General features: G+C 42.9%; 1 protein-coding gene across 1 annotated transcript in view; it reads left to right on the top strand.

Moving 5' to 3' along the window:
- col5a2b (collagen, type V, alpha 2b) overlaps window positions 1–21,469 on the top strand; it is a 279,221-nt gene that overhangs the window by 124,928 nt on the left and 132,824 nt on the right. The window contains exons 2-9 of the mRNA XM_078228547.1: window positions 4,500–4,709; window positions 8,969–8,985; window positions 10,300–10,332; window positions 10,594–10,626; window positions 12,899–12,952; window positions 13,379–13,480; window positions 16,411–16,488; window positions 21,135–21,179. Coding sequence (XP_078084673.1) covers window positions 4,500–4,709; window positions 8,969–8,985; window positions 10,300–10,332; window positions 10,594–10,626; window positions 12,899–12,952; window positions 13,379–13,480; window positions 16,411–16,488; window positions 21,135–21,179 — 572 coding nt within the window. The remainder of the gene's footprint in view (window positions 1–4,499; window positions 4,710–8,968; window positions 8,986–10,299; window positions 10,333–10,593; window positions 10,627–12,898; window positions 12,953–13,378; window positions 13,481–16,410; window positions 16,489–21,134; window positions 21,180–21,469) is intronic.

Here is a 21,469-nt window from a genome sequence, read left to right as displayed (position 1 = left end):
GGAGGTCAGGTGTTTCTTGTGTGCCAGTGTAGACCTGATGGGCCTAAGGGCTTCTTCAGCACTGTATGATTCAATGATTCTACATGTAACATTTTTTTAGAACCTACCCTTTCTCTCGGTGTGAGTAAAGCTTTCCTCTTTAAATTACAGTCTGACCCATGAAGAAACACATATGGGCGCGTATAAGTGGAAAGTTGACAACTTTCATCCTCAGCTTTAGCTATTCCTCCGATATTCCTCACCAGTGAAATCAAACAGATGGCACATATAATGGGTGGCTGATCTGCCCATGTCAACATGGGAAGATTAACCCCATATTGTGAATCCTCCAGACACCAGATAGAACCATGCATTTCAATAACTTGACTTCAGCATGCAGGGGTGAAGGCATTTTGTGATAAACATTGTTACATTGGAAGCTCAAGGGAATACTCACATGCACTGTCAATCCAACCCCATTCCCTCTAGAGTGAAGTATTACAGGGAAAACATTTCTGGGAGATTTTTATTTTCTCAGCCCCACAACCCATCAGGCGAGACCCAGGACACAAGTTTCTGAAACCATCATCTCAGTTAACTCACCTGCCTTCTGTAACATTTGGTTTTTACCAACACCATGGGCCAGATGTTCAGTCTTGTGTTGGGACCTTGACCTTGGGAACCTTTCTACAGTCAGACAAACACAGTGGGCGGAATTCTCCCCCAAACTTTCTAAGTGTTGAATTCATGTGAAAACTGGAGTAATTCAAGCTGATTTTTTCAGTGGGAGTTCAGACTACAATCTCCCACAGAGGCCACCAGCGTGAATATCATTAAATTTCAGGGGGTGGGCCTATTCCCACTGGAGAGGCTGAAATTAGCGTGCTGAGTGGGCTGCAGCACATGCGCCCATCCGTCAGTGCATGCACTGCCGACGATCGCTAGCCAGTCCCGCGACCCCCACAACGATGGCTCTCCGACCCCCGCCACGGCCTGATCGCCGTTTCCAGGCGCAGCCCGAACCCCCCCTCCTGGCCCGCCACCAATTCTCCCCTACACTTACAGTCCCTGCAGTCCCACTCCCCCCTCCCCCCCCCCCAGCATGCCAACCACACCCCCCCGCCAACCCCCAACAGCATGCCTCCCTTGGGCAGTGCCAGGAGCTCAGGCTGGCACTGCCAAGATGTCAATGCCCAGGGGGCACCCCCCCGCTGCCCAAACCTCTGGGGGGCCCTGATTGTCCCTTCACTCCTGTGGGGTCAGGCCCCTAGTTCCCCGAAAGTGGGGAAGTGATGTAATCTTCACTGGAGTGAACCACTCTGGTGGGGAGGGGGGAGATGCCAGCTGGCCCGAAGACTTCAGTCCCAGGCCCACTAAGCTCATTCAAATTATATTCAAATGACCATTAAAATGGTCTTTGCGCCTCCCCGCTGATATCTGGCATGGATCTGACACTGCCGGAAATCCGGCACTGAGAGACGCGAGCAAGGCATGAACGTGCATGCGAACCTGCAAATCGGCTGGCGCGAGAATCTCTCGGCCCGCTGTGCTAAAATATTAAGTCTTCTTGGTTTCTGGGTCTTCAGGAGGTTACAGAGGTAGAGGAGAGAGATATGAAACACAACAATCAGAATGTTCAAATCGAGGCATTGCTGGGCTGGGAGCCAATATAAATCACTGAGTACAAGAATGAGAGATAGCAAAGCTATCAAGTGTTTCTTTTTTGGTCGGAGGCCACTATAATGGCAACAATACCGTACTTGCCTATTATGCTTCAAAATTTATGGGTATAAAATTCTGTCATTGCATTTTACGAGTCTGTGGCTGGGATTTTTTTTAGCCTCCCCCAGCCCCACCCCCCCCCCCCCACCCCAAGTCAATAGCCATTTGCGTTGCTTGCCAGTCCAGCCGTGGGGTGCCGCTTTTGGCGGGACCAGAAGATCCTGCCGGCGGGAAGTGCTGGAAAATCCCAACCCCACCTACAGTACACTGAGCATAATACAGCAAAGCTACACGGACCTGTTTCGCAGGGGCTTCACTGAGAGGCTTGGACTGCTTAGAAAGTTCAAAAATTGTAATCATTGTAATAATGGAAAAAATTATAATACTGTGCCTTGCTTCAAAAAAATTTCCGCCCATCAGTGAGGTTTGGAATTGCCTTGCCTGAAAGAAATGATAGGAATGTCAACCAAAACCCAAATTTGCAAATAATCTGTGTATATATGTTTTTATCAAGGGTCAATTGTACATCACTGAGTGGGAAAGTTTGCTCACTTTACTCATATTCTTGAAATAAGGAGATACTGATACCATTTATAGCACCAATATTGGACAAGTCAACTGGAATTTCTCTTGGTGTATAAAACAGTCTTATTATATCCTGCAATTACTTTTTACAGCATTATAAGTTCATCACCCATAGAGAATAGTTTCTTTGGGAATGAATTACCCTCCAAGGTACTTCCAGGTTAATATTCCAAAGGTGAGGCATGTGATTTGACTTCCAACTTCTGCCTAAGCCCCGGCCACAGACTAGCCTTGAGAATTCTTATCCCAGTCAGAAAACTTGAATCCTGGTATTTAGAACTGACCAATTCAATAGGAGGTTCTAGCACTGTCTTGTTTCACGCTTTTCATTATAATTCAGTGAAGAGAAATCCATGGAAATGAAGAAAACTGCAAATGCAGGAAATCTGAAATAAAAACAGAAGCTTCTGGAAAATACTCAGCATGTCAGGCAGCATCTGGTGTGAGTGAAACCAAACTCCTGATTCAGGTCAATGATCTTTCATCAGAACTGGAAATAAAACATTAGCGCAGCGGGCCGGAAGAATCCCGTGGCAGCTGATTCGTGGGGTTTGCGCGAGCGTTCGTGCCCCGCTTGCATCTCCCAGCGCCAAATTTCCGGCAGCGTCTGCTCCACACCGGAAATCGATGGGGAGATGTGGAAATGATTTAAATAATCATTTGCATATAATTTAAATGAGATTAGCGGGCTCAGGGCTGAAGTGTTTGAGCTCGCTAGCGTCTCCAACCCCACCAAAGTGTTTGGAATGGAATGGAATGATATTCACCTTTGGAAATTCTTAAACAACCCCCTACATTGAGAAGTAACTGAAACATTACTATTTAAATAGGTTGCCCAATTCATAAATAAAAGCCAATAAATGATTCTGCTTCTGATGAAGTTAAATAAGAGTTTAAATTCCCAGTGAACAACTTAAATGAATTTTGCAACAAGATTTAAAGTTTGAAGTCTTTTACTGTAACTAAGAGCAACATTGACTAAATATTACTCAGCCGGCAACTAATGTTCTAAACTCCAGAAAAGATAACTCTTATTAATGCCTTAACATAACCAATAACCATATGTTAAATATATATACTATACAGCATGCTCTCCACAGGATTACAGTCTTAATAGAAAAACCTGAACAGTTACTCCAAGCTTCTGAAGGGTTCACATCTCCCTGTTTCACTGAGTTGTAAAGTCCAGAAACCATCAAAGGTTCTCTCATCTAGTCCTCTGTGAATTCCCAAATTGACTTTCAGCAGAACGTCCAATCCAGTGATTTCTTCTCCTGGCCTCATCAGGACAAATCTCCACACTTTTTGGTTTGTCGTGGGATTTGTTCCTTCGACCAGAGACTATCCTCTGTTCCGCATTCAGCCTGGTAGCTCACAGAGGACCGGCAGCCTTCCTTCCTCTGCTGACCACACCACTACAGCGTTTCCCTCACTTACTGTTGCTCATTTTGTTCAAATCCTCTGAGATGGAAAATCTGTCCACTGTTAGCTCAGCTGTTCCTGCCTTTGTTTTCAGTTTTGAACATTTTGCACTTTGTTCTCAGCAAGTCACAATCTGGGTCCCTGGTCTCCATAGTGACCAAGCTCACAGGCTTGTTGTTGGGCAGAACCCATCATAGATCACATGTCATTCTTCATTATTCCATTTTAGCATTGATTAAAGAGACGGTTTAAAACATAGCAGTCTTTAAAAAAACCTTGTATTCTTCACCCTCTCTGTTCCTTCTCCCCTTTGTACTCTATGAATGGTATGTTTTGTCTGTATAATGTGCAAGAAAACATACATTTCACTGTATCCCAGTACATGTGACAATAATAAATCAAATCAAATATTTATAATTCTTCTCTTCCTTAATGGATCATCCAGTGTTAGAATCTTAAATGGTTTTACCAAAATAAAATCGATTTACTTGTAGATCTAGCTTCTTTTCCTGTAACTAACAGCGAAGTTCAGAAAGTAACACCTAAAATTCTTCTCTCACAGAGTGCATTTCTAACAGTGTATACCTGCCTCTATTTCTGTTTATGTTATTCTCATATTTTAGGCTATCAAAAGAACATTGCATTGGTGGGCTTTCTACAAATTAATGCAATGTTCTTTTTAAACAATAAAATCCTTTCTCCAGTAGCGGTATGTATACTGTATGTGATTTGTGTAAAGCAAGTTGAATTTTCGAAATAATTTTCCTTCTTTTTTTCCTGTTTTTCATTAGATCCTTTAAGCTGCACTCAATACGGTACCTCCTACCAAAACAAAGATGTCTGGAAACCGGAACCCTGTCAAATCTGCGTGTGTGATGAAGGGATAACACTTTGTGATGAAATCACCTGTGACGAACTGTATGACTGTGAAAGACCTATAATTCCATTCGGAGAATGCTGTCCCGTATGTCAATCTAGTGAATCAGACCGATATCCTGAAAGTAAGTGACCTGCACTGTTTTAAACCATAAAGATTATTAAACATATAGAATTAATTTTTCTTTTATTTGCATGGAATACTGATATGGAAGCTGAGAATTCTAAAATTTCCTTCTGCAAGCATATTGTGTGGTCAACAGTATTATATACATGCATAGACTAAGGCTGGGAATGTTTTGGACTGTTAGCCACAATTTTCCCATCCCACCGCGATGATGCCCACCGCTGGCAGGGCCAGAAAAATCCCGCCCTAAGAGTTTGAAGTTCTTCTTCAAATAATTGTACAGTATCTCTGGCTGGAATTTTCTCAGCCCTTTGGAATTGGACATGGCTGAGGGAAGACTGGCAAAAAGGCACAGGAAGTCATCATGAGGATGGCTAATGCTTCCCGTCATAGTGCCCTTTTGCCAACAGCAGGAAAATTAGCAGCTTGGATGCCTCCTCATGGGAGGGGAGACCTGTTGGTGGGACTTGGCAAACTCTTTGTGGGATGGAAGGGCAGACCCTGCCCCCTCCTCATCTCATAACAAAACCACCATTAGTGCTCAGCAACCCCTCTTCCCCTCCCCTCCAGTCACTGTGGCCTCCTTGCCTGGTCCTGGAATTCTCAAACCCCGCTAATGTGTCTTTAAGGACACCAGACCTTTGAGGCATCCTTTCCTTTGAACTGCAGCCTCAGCAATGGACACTGCTGCTGGTGACACTACTGCAGCGGCTGATTGAGCAGGCAGCTCTTGGGACTGAGTCTTTGCTTGTGGCAGGATCTTCCAGTCCCACTGCTGTCAACGAGGTTTCCCATTGTTTGCACCCTCTGTTGTCAGTGTGCCCATGGCAGCGGCTCACTGTTGGTGGGATCAGATGATCCCACCAGAGGGAATGACCAGAAAATCCTGCCCTAACCTTTATTCATTATTGGTCCAAAATAAATGATCATCAGCATTTTGTTCACTCCCTTAATCGAGTGATGCTTCTTTGTAATTTGACACCCCCAGCGACATTACTTACTACACCACTGACCTTTGCATCATTGGCAAACTTGGTTTATGCTGCACTAAGAGTGCCATTCACACGCTGCAGCAAGTTCGGAGAATTTGGTGCCCAGCCAAATCTCCGTTCACTGCGGTGAGATGGGAAAATCCTGCCGGTGTGAACGGTGATAAGATTCCACCCTAAGTCTTTAAAACAATAGTTGAGGTTCCATGGCAGACCTTACTGGATAGTATTATGAAAGAATGATTTAACATGTAGATTTCTTTTGCTTGTGTTCACAACATACCAGAATCAACACTAGCTCTGTTTTTAGTGGATTTTGCAATTTCCCCAAGTTTGCAGGGTAATTTATATTCTATACTCTAGCTAGAATATGTAAGAAAGTACTGTTGATTATATTAGTGGATGAATATTTAAAATAGTCCATGGAACCATGGAATCCCTCCAGTGCAGAAAGAGGTCATTTGGCCCATCAAGTCTGTACCAATTCTCCAAAAGAGCATCCCACCCAGGCCCTCCCCTCCCTTCCCCTCCCTTCCCCTCCCTCCCCTCCCCTCCCCTCCCCTCCCCTCCCCTCCCCTCCCCTCCCCTCCCCTCCCCTCCCCTCCCCTCCCCTCCACCTTATCACCTTAACCCTGTGCATTTTCTATGTCTAATCCACCTAACCTACACATCGTTGGATACTAAGGCGTAATTTAACATGGCCAATCCAGCTGACTTGCACATCTTTGTCCAGATGTCAGATGACATTGTGCTATTAGCCTGATTTTGTGTGTCACGATGTGCATGGGTGTCACGGTGGCACAGTGGTTAGCACTGCTGCTTCACAGTGCCAGGGACCCGGGTTCAATTCCTGGCTTGGGTTTGTGCGGAGTCTGCTCTTTCCCCCTGTGACGTGCTTGCTAGGTGCATTATGTTATGAGGAGAGGTTGGATAAGTTTGGGTTGTTTTCGTTGGAGCAGAGAAGACTGATGGGCGACCTCACCGAGGTGATTATGAGAGAAATGGACAGACTGAATAAGGAGCAGCTGTTCCCTTTAGTTGAAGGGTCAGTCACAAGGGGACACAATTCAAGGTGGGGGGCAGGAAATTTAGGGGGGGACGTGAGAAAGGACTTTTTACCCAGGAGATGGTGACAGTCTGGAATGCGCTGCCGGGGAGGGTGGTAGAGGCGATTGCCTCACAACCTTTAAAAATACCTGGATGAGCACTTGGCACATCATAACATTCACAGCTATGGGCCAAGTGCTGGTAAATGTGATGGTCATTAAATAGGATGGGAGATGGGAGGTCAGGTGTTTCTCACGTGCCAGAGCAGATTTGATGGCCCGAAGGGCCTCTTGTGCACTATATGATTCTATGATTTATTTTTTGCCAAGATGTAACATTAGGTACTGACCTGATACTGATGAGAATTAATAGACCTATCTTATTGTGTGCGTGTTCATCCTCTTCACATCACAACATCAACCACTACATCTTGAGCAGCACATATAAGCCCCAGTGGTCAAATTTTTTTATTCAACTGTGGGACATGGCCAGCATTTATTGCCCATCCCTAGTTGCCCTTGAGAAGGCGGTGGTGAGCTGCCCTCCTTAAATCGCTGCAGTCCATGTGCTGTGGGTTGACCCACAATGCTGTGAGGGAGGGAATTCCAGGATTTCGACCCAGTGACTGCGAAGGAATGGCGATATATTTCCAGGTCAGGATTAAATAAACTACAACATTTCTCTTCTTCTGGAACAGTTGCCTAAGCTGGCATTGCTTTGTAGGTTCAGCAGATGGCACCTCATGCACTGGTTGTAGTACTAAGGTGATTATAAATGATGCATAGGAAACAACATTTCCCCATAACATACCTCTTTTACATTAATAGAATAGTCCATTCAACAATGGACAAATGATTGCCTGTATTCTGTGTACAATCATTAGAACTAAAATGCCAACCACTCAATCCCAGCCGAGAACCTGTTCTGTTTCTAAATTAACTCTATTTCTACAGTTTATTATCTGGAGAATTATTGATTGGATTATATGAACAAGGAAACAGTTTATCAACAGGATAGTCAAATGTTGCAATAATTCTACTTGCTAAATATTTAAATGATAAACAATGGTTGGGAACTTACTTTAAAAAGGTTCATGTCACACTACTTGTAACCCCCACCATTTTGCCTGGGTTTGCAAAATCATACAAACTATTCTGCCTTGAGACAATTCACACCTTTTTAACCTGTGATTATCCCTCTCTCCAAGCACACTGTTAGTACCTGCAAAGACTTGATTACCTGTAAAGACTCACATTCCAACCATTCTTCCCATTCCAATCTGTTATTATCTTGCAATTGTGTCTTTGCCTATATATGCCGTGTTTGTGAACTAACCTCCACTCACCTGATGAAGGAGCAGTGCTCTGAAAGCTCGTGATTCCAAATAAACCTGTCGGACTTTGACCTGGTATTGTGAGACTTCTTACTGTGCTCACTCTAAAAATGCAGCAATGCGGGAGACAAGCCTGCGACATGCATTTGAAAATGAAGGCTTGAAGTTGACTGGAGACTGTGTGCATCAGGTCCCATCTATCTAATACCAGTCTGGTACCACAATGCAGCTCACCCGCTGGAGCCTTTGAAAGTTCAACTGGCTCAAACATGAAGCTGGCCTGAGGGTAAGTCCAGCAAGGGGCTCCAGCAATGGACTGTGATAAAGCTGGCGTTGCTGAAGCAGCATGCCTGCATGGAGGAAAAGGCAGCTTTCCAACTGCGTTCGAGACCAGCTGGCAGTGAATTGAAACGAAGGAAATTTCTGAACTTTCCTTTTATCATTAAAATTGATTCTCCCCGATTAATGAAAGGGAAACATTTTGTGTAAGTAAAAATAGAACTAAAACTTACCTGTTCTTCCGTGGCCTCCAGTGGTTCAGATTTGTTGAACTTGGCAGCAGAGTTTGAAAGCAAGCATTATGCTTAAGGTGAGTGGTTCAGGAAACCAACTCTTGCTTTAGGCTGGCACACTGAGCAGTTCTGAGTGTAAAAAATTGGTCCCCCAACTTCCATTGCTCATTCAGAATGGATATGAACCATTTGCTCTCCATCCCTTCCTCAAAACATAACATCAAGAGCATTTCACTTGCTTGCATTCCTAAATGTACTCCACTAAAATGTATTTGTCTCAGTCACAAACATTCCCATTACCAAACATGAATCTTTCATCAATGTGGTTTGATATTAAATGAATATGTTTCTAATATGAACCATTTTTCTTTTTCAGTAGGTAGAGGAGAAAAGGTAAGAACATTTTGTGAATACTCTACTGATGTAAAAATTAAAATTAATTTTGCAATTGTCAGAAGATTGCGATGCGTGACTTCTGTTTTAAAACATTGGGTGTAACATTTGTCTCGGGAGGGTAATGCAGAATGGGAATGATATACTTTGTCATAGACTAAAAACTGGTTGTAAATGAGATTTGCTGGTGTTCACTTTATGCTATCACCCAAGTCAAATTTCATCACATCGTATTTTGATTTCCAACATCCAAGAGACTACAAAAGACAATTCTGTATTTGTTGTTTATGATAGAAATTGAAAAGGGAATCAGGCAAAGTTTGTGAAAGTTTTTTTATCACAATAATGTTGTCTACATGAAGATAATTGGATACCAGTGGTGATCGTTAATGGAGTCATTTGTGCCAGCTATTTTTTTAAGTTCACTCATGGGATGTGGACATTGCTGGCTGGGCCAGCATTTGTTGGCCATCCCTAATTGCACTTGAACTGAGTGGCCTTTCAAAGACTGTGGATCTGGAATGGCATGCAGGCCAGATCAGGTAAAGAAGGCTATTCCTTCCTGAGGACGTCAGCAAACCAGATGGTTTTTTACAATTCACAATGGCTTCATGATCATCATCAGACTTTTAATTTTAGATTTTTATAGCCATGGTGGGATTTGAACCTGGGTCCCCAAGGCATTACCCTAGTTCTCTGGATTACTAGACTCGTGACAACACTACTATGTTATTGCCTCCTGTAATGGTTCCACTACAGCTGAATATTGGATTTGGTAAAAGATCAACATTTACTGTGCCCATTCATTTGCTCAGAAAATATCAAATATTAAAGTTATGCACCATTTTCAATGTTTATTGAATTTGTGCCTGTAAGACTTTCTCTGTCTTCAAAAGTACGAGCGTTAGTGAAGAAATAACTCTTATTATTTTCTCACACTGTTTGAATTTAAAATATTGGCTGGCATTTTACGACCTCGTAAAATCCCGCCCAAGGCCAACGGAGAATTTCTGTGAACCGCGCCCGCCCCGATTCTGCGGCGAGCGCGGCGATAAAATTCCAGCCATTAAATCAGAAATTGAAAAGATAAGAATGATTAGTGAGGGCAGCAGACTTGCAGCCTGACTTGTCAACATGGAGGTGTAGGGTCACATTAAGTCAGTCCGATTAAAAAATCTCAGGCTCGTCATACGATAACACGGGCAGGTAAAAATTATGTTCCAGTTATGTATGAAAGGATTACAATTTGCGGATAAAGTATTTGTGAAAACAGATAGTCCTTCCAATCTGAAGCAATTCTGCTCTCTCCAACAGGGACAGAAAGGTGAGCCAGGTGAAGTCCGCAGAGTAAGTGATTTAAAATGATTTATTTTAATGCATTCCTGGCTTATCCATTTTTTGGCTTGACCACTTGTTTTTGCACTATATGACACATTTCCAAAGCTATACACTTAAATTTCTAGAGTAACTCTTTAATGTAAATAATAACTGAATGCTTGAGTAACTTTAGTGGAAAAAGGAGAGCAAGAATTTCAGACACAAGTAGATGTGTTGATACCTTCCACTGTCACTTTGTGGCCTCTCATTGATTCTTTTCATGTTTATCAGGTTGTTGGAATACGAGGACCTCCAGGTGCAGCAGTAAGTGGTGCCTTAATACCTTTGCACTCTCCTAAGTATTAATCGAAAATTGTACATAAAATCACGTCTGAGTATTAATCTTCAATAAATCAGATCAACTAAAATATTAACAATTTGAAAATGTGTGTCAAAACTTTAAAGCTGGAGTGCTGTAACAGTGAAGTCCAATTTTAAGCCTGATTTTTGTATCAAATAGAGAAAATGTTAAAAAAATGAAGATAATCATTTGTACTTTACTTTCCAATTCCCTTCTCCGGCCTAGTGGTGCACTAAGGCAGACCTTGTCTGTTTCCATTGTTAGCAATTCCCAGAACAGGTTGCTAGACTGTTGCCAGGGGCTTATAGCTTGAGGGGCACCAGTCCACATCAAGCATGGCTGATCAGGGGTCTCTCCCACTCTTACAGCCAACCATTAACATGTTCAGAAGGATATGCAGGTTGACACTCAACCTGTTTGATTGCGTTAGGAATGCATCTTCTTTGGCCATCAAGACCTGGGTTGGGACTCGAATCTGGAGTTTCTGACTCCGGGGCAGGGACATCACCCACTGCGCCACAAGACCTCTTCCACTTTGCTGCTAATATATTCTAATTAATTGAAATTTCTGATCATGACTTTGAGCCCAGCAGAATTCCTGTCTCTATAGCTTGGTTCCTGTAACCATGCTGCTTACTAGAGAACTCTACACATTTGGATACATGCATATTCAGAATTGTCAATATCAATTACATGTTGAAACATTAGATAATGGGGTAAGGGAATTTCTGTTCTTCAAACATTTAGACTAAAGTCAGGTAGGTTTACAAAAGTCCCTGGAGTTTGACACCGCACTGCATTTACACTCCCCGCGTGATAGTAAGGTAGCACATGTTACATCTTTCCTGAATATTAGTTTCATTGAAGCCAGCCCTGCCAACAAATCTTAATGGCCCATCCCACAGCAAAGTAATGAGCATCGCATGTTTCCGCCGTGACAAATTAGTTCATGGGGGGTTTTATGTACGTGATAATATAAATGCGTTTGAGTGGTAACTTGAACCATATCTTCACTGCTGCAATCCACGGCACCCAAAGCAGAAACTCTACTCCATATTTAATGAATGATCTTTGAAAAATTCCTTTTACTGAACTGGATTTTTTTGTGTAGTTTTCTGGAGCCAAAGGGAAATTCTTGACTATTTCCTTTGCCTGGCCTTTTCAGAGACAGTTTAAGAATCCTTGGAACCCTGGTCACCAGGAGTATTCATTCAGAGCATTCTGCAGTGCCCAAATCCATTAAAACACAGAAAGGTTAATTGAATATGCACAGACAGCAGTAATACTACAATATGCTGCATTTAAATGAACCTGATCCAGCAGCAGAACATTCATCAGCTTGAACATATAATGGAGATAGGGAACATCTGGAAGCAATTGTACAAGACATACTGATGGCACAAGTGGCTCATCTAGAAACTGGAATACGAAGATGGTAAACAGGGTGGTAGCTGTAATATGTTTGGGAGGGAAAAGGTGACTTTGAAGCTATGGTGCCCAAAGTTCTTCTTCATATGGAATTTCCTTGTGTTATGTCTGTATTTTACACATTAGTTGATCGCAGATTAATTTGCTGTTATTAATTAATAACTCATTACCATTGCTGCCATCCTACCAGATGCATGTTACAATTTTTCTGTGTATTGATCAGTTTTACCTTGGGCTCATGTTTGATTGGGATCTTCGGCACAGGCCCTATGGACTATGTATTAATTGAGCCCTGGATCCTTTGGAGAATGATTGCTTCCAAAAGACCATTGGACTGCAGTAGAGCATTCAAAAATGCACTAACTTGATGCACAGATAACAGAAATGTACAAGAACATGCATCAGCTTGAACATATAATGGAGGTAGAGAACATCTGGAAGATGTACAAGGTGTACAAGAAGTATTGATGGCACAAATTGCTCATCTAGAAAGTGGAATATGAAGATAGTAAACCAGGGTGGTAGTTATAATATATTTGGGAGGGAAATGGTGACTTTGAAGCTATGATGCCCAAAGTTCTTCTCTACTTGGATTTTCCTTGTTTTATGCCTAGGTATCTTACAGATTAGTTGATTGCAGATTAATTTGCTGTTATTAGTTAATAACTCATGACCATTGTAACATGCATCTGGTAGGGTGGCAAAAAGGGAACCAGACTAATGTCAGTCCTTTTTTCATTTTTTTTTCCCTACACATTGTTCTCAAAATGGAATTTATTTTAAAAAGAAACTTGTTTATTTTTACAGGGACCACCAGGTTCACAAGGACCGAGGGGCATAGAAGGGCCAAAGGGACCACCCGTGAGTAATGATTAGATTCTTTTCAACCCACACAATATACAGAGCATGTGATTTGTATCATAGCAATAGCCTAAAGTGACTCAACCATGACTAATAGTATGCTCCAGAGAAGTTGGTAGGATTCTTTTCTTATCCAATATCATATTATGAAATGACAAATTGCAATTATCTTAATGTTACAGACATGACTTTAGAAGAGATCAAGAAAAATAGAAAATCATTTAACAATAGGTATTCTTGGTTCGTCCCATGGTTGATTTTGTGCACAAAGAACCATTGTGGTTGGAAATTGACAATTTATTTACTATAGTTCAAGGATAGAGTGAATTCATATGAGATGAGAGAAAGTAAACCTGGGAATTTAATCAAAGCTTTGCAACTTTTCCTAACACCTTCATTAATTCTTGGAAAACATTTTGTCTGTAGGGTGTGCCTGGTCCATCTGGAAGTGATGGCGTGCCTGGAATTCCTGGAGAACCTGGCCCTCCTGGTCCACCAGGACACCCCACTCATTCTGGATTGCCAGGTGTAAGTATTTCCAAAGCATAAGCTTTGTCTTTGACGGTGCTCTGAATTACATTAACAACTAGTTTAAGGCTATTAGTTGGGCTCCTATTGTCGCTCACTTACACTTGCATATATTCATACTCAGGGAACTGTCCGCTGTAGGCATAAGAAATCTGTCATCTTTTTTGAATAAACCCAACAAGGAGAGACAATAGATGCTTGGTGCATTCTCCATGGCAATGTCTCATCCACTCAGAGCCAACTCGCTAACCAATCAGAATTACTTTTCTCATACAGTGTAACTTGTTGTTCCCTTTGAAATTATTAGTGTCACAAGTAGGCTTACATTAACACTGCAATGAAGTTACTGTGAAAATCCCCTCGTCGCCACACTCCAGCGCCTGTTCGGGTACACTGAGGGAGAATTTAGCATGCCCAATCCACCTAACCAGCACATCTTTTGGACTGTGGGAGGAAACCAGAGAACCCGGAGAAAGCCCACTCAGACACGGGGAGAACGTGCAGTCTCTGCACAGACAGTGGCTCAAGCTGGGAATCGAACCCAGGTCCCTGGCTCTGTGAGGCAGCAGTGCTTGCCACTGTGCCGCCATGTCTTGGGGCAAGTGTGGTCTGTCATTTTAAGGTGAGGTCCTGTAAATAACGGCCTATTCTTCCCTTCCAGCCAAGGTTAATAAGTCATGTCATCTCTATTTTTTTGTGGCCTAAGCACACAAGATTCTTATTCCTAAAGCACTTTAAGAGTCCGTATTAATAGTCAAGTGTTAATAATATGTCCGTAATTATAACAGTTACAAACTTTTGTATTCCAAATCGCATTTCCAACATTCTGAACATATCTATTAACAAATTACTTATTCTTTAATTGTCTCATAATTAAGGCTATCTATTAACTAACCTGGCTGATGTCCAATAATGCGGGTTTAGTTTTTATTTCAAAATGGCTTCCATCGATTTTAGTAGAAAATGCTCAAGGACATATTAATTCAAACTACAAAATGGTAGTCACATTAAAACTAGTGATTTTGAAACTACCAACAGTGTGCTTAACTGCGAAACCAGTTGAATCTCTAGTTTCTATAAATTGCTATTCATGGATTGTGTATCAGTTGTTTTTTTTTGCTTATTTTATGTCGCCAAGGTTCACTACATTGCATCCACTTGAAGCAATATTATTGCATGTTGCTGCATTTTTTACACCAAACCACCTGATATTCACAGAAACTTTCCACTTTGACATTTTTTTCATCAGATTGTACTAGTTTCTAGTTCTGGAGGATGGCATTTATTGTTTAAATGAGTTAGAGCCCAATTGTATAAAAGTCGATCTCATGTAAAAGTCAACACACATGATTTTTAGGCTGAAAAGCATCGTTTTTCATGTACCTCATGTACAACCAAAGAATAATCTCTACAATTGCATCTAAAAGCTCAAGTCATCATTTGTTAGAGCAGTTACACAGCCCATAATTCCTCCAGCTTGTACTTGTCAATGAAGGCGGGAAGAATAGATGGAACTGGTTTTGATTTTTTGGGGGAGAAGCCATAAAAATTGGAGGACAGTAATGAACAGCGCACTTGGGACTAGCTTAGGGGTTTAAAAAAAAGGGGCGGTATGGACAAGTTGGGCCGAAGGGCCTGTTTCCATGCTGTAAAGCTCTATGACTCTATGACTTAGAAGCAGGATATAGTGACCAGCTTCCAGAAAAAGCTTTATGTAAATAAATCCCCAGTCTTGAATCCTCCTCAATCATCATCCTTGGCCTTTCCGCAGAGGGAAAGGAAGACTCAAGCCTTGCCAATTGTCCCCTTCAGAATGCTGAGTCAATGCAAGCCCTCTGCATCAAGGTTTAGGTCAAGGGCTGGGAGCCGTCAGAATGACATTTTTAAACAGCGTAGCCCATCCCTTTCCTTGGCCCCGAACAGCATTTAAACCGCAGTTCCAGCTGATGCTGCTGCTTTCTTTCCCAGGGTGTGGGAGTTGGCGGATGTTCCTTACTAAAAACACACAGAATCCCTTCAGTGCAAAAAGAGGCCATCTGGCCCATTGAGTCTGCACCAACTCTCTGACAGAGTATCTCACCCAGTCCCATTCCCCGTAACCCGACACATTTACCATGGCTAATCCACCTACTTGTCTTGGGACACGAAGGGGCAATTTAGCATGGCCAATCCACCTAACCTGCACATCTTTGGAGTGTGGGAGGAAACCAAAGCACCCAGAGGAAACCCATGCAGACAAGTGGAGAACGTGCAAACTCCGCACAGACATTCACGCAAGCCGGAATTAAACCTGGGTCCCTGGCGCTGTGAGGCAGCAGTGCTAACCACTGTGCCTCCGTGCTACTTCCTGGTTTTATGCATCCCCTCACTGCTGGGAAACATGCAGCAGGGGTTTGCCGTTGGTGGGACTACACGATCCCGCCGTCGGGAACAGCTTGAAAATTCCAGGGGATGTGTCTATTTGTAGCATAAATATAAAATGCAAGGAGCGGGATTGCCCCCGCATGGCATGTTTTGCAGTGGCATAGGTGGCCTGCCATTGACTGGCGACGGAAGCTTTTAATCCCACCACTATCAACAGATTTTCCCTTTGTTGGCACCCTCCACTGCCAGGTAACCTGCAATGGGGCGGGGGGGAGGGGAGGGGGGGGGGGCGCGGGTGGGGGGCCCTTGGCAGGTCCGGGCGGGTGGGGGGCCCTTGGCAGGTCCGGAAGATCCTGCTGGCAGGAACAGCTGGAAAATTTTGGCCAAGAGAACAATGGCATGCACTGTTTATCTCATGTCAGATATTCATAACATACACATAACAGTCATTTTAACTTATTAAGCCTTCTTCCTCAGTGTATTTGACTTTCATTTTATCATTCAGCTGCCATTTCTGTTCACTGTTAACATGCAGCAGATTTTAACTCCTGCTTGCCCTCTTACAGCATCTTGTGTCTCAGATGGCTGGTGGTGATGAGAAATCCGGTTTGCGTGGCCATTTGGGAATGGTGCCTGGATCTATGGTAAGACAGTTTTCAAAAATATTTTATTGCGTGTTCAGTATATGATAGGACTGCTTAAATTATGGCACAGAATGCAATACACTATCTGTTCTGTGAGAATAAATACAACTTGGTATATCAAAAATATGCATTAGTTAGCTAGGAAATTGGAAACAACACTTGTATATCTTACATTCTGGGCAGAGTGTTGTTTCCAGCAAAAAAAACAGTGTGTTCCTCTCTGAAGAAACATGTCGGTTTTTCTCTTCAGATCTTACAACACTGTAAAAATATCAATGAGGTATGTTTAATGCCATCATGTAAAGGCAGTAAGAGTTTTAACAACACCAGGTTAAAGTCCAACAGGTTTATTTGGTAGCAAATGGCATTTGCTACAAAATAAACCTGTTGGACTTTAACCTGGTGTTGTTAAAACTCTTACTGTGTTTACCCCAGTCCAACGCCGGCATCTCCACATCATCATGCGAAGGAGCAGGGCCTCAACACGCCAGCGAATCCCAGCTGCATTGAAATCAGGCACCATGTTTAAAGGGCACCCTGATCAGGATAACAATAAACCTCTCCCCAGCCCACCACAGAGGTCTCAGGGGCAAACACTCCCCCCCCCCCCCTCCACCGCCCCCCCCCCCCCCCCGCCACCTCCCCCCCCACCGTCCCCCCCCCACCCCCCAGATGATTGAAGCCGACTTTCACTTCAAACCCCCCAACCCGATCATTGTCCCCTTTCCAACCATCTCCCCAAACTCCCCAGTCATTTTCCCCTTTTCCTCACCCCCCCCCCCACCCCCACCGATTACAGGACCTGTCCCCCTCCCACTGGTCATTAGCCCCTTCACCCCAGCCTGCTTCACACAGTCGGAGCCAGCATCCCACCTCCCCCTTGCCACCCCAAATGGCCAGAGCCAGCATCCCCTGCTCCCCCATCCACTCCTGCCCATCACCATAGACAAATGAATTCTACTCCACACCCCTCACCCCACATGAGGCTCCCACTGGGGTCTGCCCCTTGGCAAAGGTTGGCACTGTCAGGGTGTTGTGCCAATGAGGAGTTCAATAAATTTTGTAAAAATAGTCTGTAGCATTAGCTTTCCAAGTATATATTCAAAAATCACAATGAGCAGAATAAAACAATTTAAAAGTTAATATATTTTCTACCCATTGGGTTCAGTCGCGTCCAGTTCTTCAGTACCATGTAGCCTCCTAATACTCAAAAATGTTACCTGAGATTCACATACACGCTTGCAATGGGAAATGTGCTGGACACAACCTTGGCAAAGGAGTTTGGGTGTGTGCCTAATGACTGCCAGCAGCATGCAGAGCAGATTATGAAGGCAATCAGTGCGCACTGATGATTTGATATCAATGCTGCCGTTTTTGAATGCCTCACTCCAACCTATACTCTTTCCTAATCTTGCTTACCTGAACATGATATTAAAAGACATGAAGGATCCACACTTCCATTTCCTGGTGAACAAGCCCACGTAAATGAAATGAAAATACAGGACATATGCCCTTCACTGTATTTCTTATGGTTTGCTCCCACTGAACACTAGTGGTTTCAGCAGTCTAGCATGGATGTTTAGCATTGTCAGTCAGTGAGGACCTACGCTTGTACTGTCAGTGCAGCAGGAATAATTTTTACAATATTATTCTGAAGGAAATTTTGTGACTGTTTTTGTTTAATATGGGTTCTATAGATGTTCCAAAGAGGAGATCTTGAGACTTGTATGATTAAATATTAACTGTTTATTTTTGTCAGAAAATGCTGGAAAATCTCAGCAGGTCTGACAGCATTTGTGAAGACAGAACAGAGCCAATGTTTTAAGTCTGGATGACTCTTCATCCAAGCTCTGTCATCCAGACTTGAAATGTTGGCTCTATTCTCTCTCCACAGATCTGCTAAGATTTTCCAGCATTTTCCATTTTTGTCTCAGATTCCAGCATCTGCAGTAACTTGATTTTATCTCACTGTTTATTTTTATGTTTGTATGTTAATTTGTTAGTTGGTCTAACTATTTACAGATCTCAAGTTACTGTCTTGCATGGTGCTGCTCCCATGCAGACTGATTGCTTACACTGTGTTCTCTCTCAATTGTTCTCTCAGAGTCTATTACATTGTGACTCTATACATCATACTGTGGGTGCTGTTATTCTCCAGTCCCACGGTAACCCTTGCTCTACCGAGCACCTTTATATTACAATGGCATGAAGGCACTACAGCCCTCTCTAATTGGAAAATTCAAGCTGTAGTGTCCCAAATCTCCAAGGTTGGTTAGAATATTCACACAGTACACTGAAATTGAAATGGATTTCAAATCACAGGATTTGGAGACCATGCTAGATTAATTATGTTTGAATTGCAATAGAAACTGAGGCAAGTCTAACTCCTACATTTGGCCCCTGCCACAGTATGGAAATAGCTCTTATCAAAGTCACAAATGACATTTTATGTGATATGACAAAGGTAAACTTTCCCTCCTCATCCATCTCAACCCGTTTTCAGCCTTTGACACAGTTAGTCACACCATTCTCCTTTGAAGCTTCTCCCGTGTCTTCCAACTGGGTGGCGCTGCTCTTAAGTGGTTCCATTCTTATTTATCTAATCATAGCAACGGAATAATTTGCAATGTTTATTTTTCTGTCCCTGCACAATTACCTCTGATGTCCCCCAAGGACCAATCTACCAACCACTGCTCCTTCTTGACATTTATGCTGACAACATTGCCATCTTCTCGACTCCTCCACTGTTATTATCAGACTACTCTAACATCCAGCACTGGATGAGCAGAAAATTCCTCCGATTTAATATTGGGAAAGCTGAAACCAGTATTTTTGGTGTCCCCCCCCGGCAAACTCTGTTCCCTAACTAACGACTCCACCCCTTTCCATTGCAACAGTCTGAGATGAAGCCAGTCTGTTTGCAACTTTGATGTCACATTTGATCCCAAAATGAGCTTCTGACATCATATTCATGCCATATCCAAGACTGCCTATTTCCACTCTGTGGCATTGCTTACCTTAATCCCATCTCAGCCATCTCAAGCTGAAACCCCCATCTGTGCCTTTGTTACTTCTACACTCGGCTGTTCCAGTACATTCCTGGCTACTCTCCCACATTCTACCCTCCGTATACTTGAGGTCATCCAAAACCCTGCTGTCCATGTCTTAACTCGCAGCTGTTCCCAATCACCCCAGCGCTGGCTGGTTTTAAGATTCACATTCTTGGTTTCAATTCCCTCCAGAAGGGGATTCTATGATTCATGGCTTTGCCCCTTGCTATCCCTATAAATTCCTCCAGCCCCAAAGCCCTCTGAGTTATCTGTGCTTCCCTCATTCTGGCCTCCTGCACATTCCCAATCATAATTGACCCTTGGTGGCCATGCATTTAGTTGGTGAGGCTTCAACCTCTGCAATTCCTTCTGTACAACTCTTCCCCTGTGTACCTCACTTTCTTCCTTCAAGGCACTCCTTAAAACCTACCCTTTTGACCAAGTTTTTGGTCCCTGACCTGATGTCTCCTTATGTGGCTCGGTGCATAACGTGGCCTGGTGAATACTTTGTTTTACAATGCTCCTGTGTAGCTCCTTGGGAGATGCAATATTAAAGGTGCCATATAAAGGGAAGTTGTTGTTGTAGTCATTTCTCCAGTTAGTCATTACTAAGTATCATAATTAAATACAGTTACACGTGAATTTTTGAACTTAAGTATCAGAAAATCCCAATATCACTCAAATTTCTAAATCTAAATGTGATGCAGGAAACAACTTGTTACTATACTTAATAGAGTTTAGGGACATTCTCTCCAAACCACGGGAATCGGAGTGGATGAGGGTCAGAACCATAGAAAGGTCTGTTGACCTCGGACAGGATTTTACGTTTTCGGGACAAGCAAGGCCGTAAAATCCTGTCCAATACTCTTTAATCTGCCCTAAATATACACACCTCCTGAAGTTGTCCTGGAAATGGTCGCTATGATGTAAAGCTAGTGGATTTCCCTGAAAATTGGATTGACCGGATGAATCCATTATCGAGCAGGTGATTCGCCCAGGCGAGGGTAGAGCCAATGATCAGGGTAGCCAATAATGTTCAACTGAGGCATCACCTGATGCAATTTTTCAAAGCCATCTCGGCTTTTGGGCTCAGATGAAGTGTCAGATCGAGCCCAGGATGGGGCGCAATGCGTCTTCTTGTCAGCTTGGATCTTGTTTGTTCCTCTCATGGGAACCAGCAACTGGATTCAATGTGTTTTTTTGGATGGAATAAAAATTTACAAACAAAAGAATCCATTATTGTAATGACACAATTCACACAATAATATAAACCTCCTGCATTAACTTCTTATCTGTTCATTTTGATGCATCAACTAATTTAGTGTCTTGCGATCAAAATTCTATCAGTGCAATCCAGAATGGAATAGACTGACTGAAACGGCTCACCCTCTGAGGTAGCCATTATCACTTATCTCCTGCGCTCCTGCTAAATTCCTACTGGTAGCGGAGTCCATTGCTCTCTTAGAAGACTGGCAGAGAAATAACCCAAATGAAAAATGCTGCAAAAGCACTACCTTGTGTGATTAACCTCCACACAGAATCAGTACTCATTTCATTTGTTTCATCACTATTCATTATTTTTGCTTTATTCTCTAGGGTGAAGTAGGCTCAAGAGGAGCCCCAGGAGCCTCGGGAGCAGCAGTAAGCACTTTTTATTAATCATTTCAGTGTATTCCAATCAGGGATTGGAAGGGGCAGCAATTTATGCTCAAACTGTCATGGATTCATTAATGTGGACTAAAGTTGAATGAAATTAAAAGAGATTAAACAGATTGGGTCTGTACTCGTTGGAGTTTAGAAGGATGAGGGGTGATCTTACAGAGACATATAAGATAATGAAGGGGCTGGATAGGGTAGAGGTGGAGAGATTCTTTCCACTTAGAAGGGAAACCAGAACTAGAGGGCACAGCCTCAAAATAAGGGGGGGCCGG

The sequence above is a fragment of the Mustelus asterias genome, chromosome 14 (genome assembly GCF_964213995.1).
Source record: "Mustelus asterias chromosome 14, sMusAst1.hap1.1, whole genome shotgun sequence".
Taxonomy (NCBI): Eukaryota; Metazoa; Chordata; class Chondrichthyes; order Carcharhiniformes; family Triakidae; genus Mustelus; species Mustelus asterias.
The sequence above is the reverse complement of the archived record's forward strand: the minus strand, read 5'-3'. Positions and strand labels throughout refer to the sequence as shown.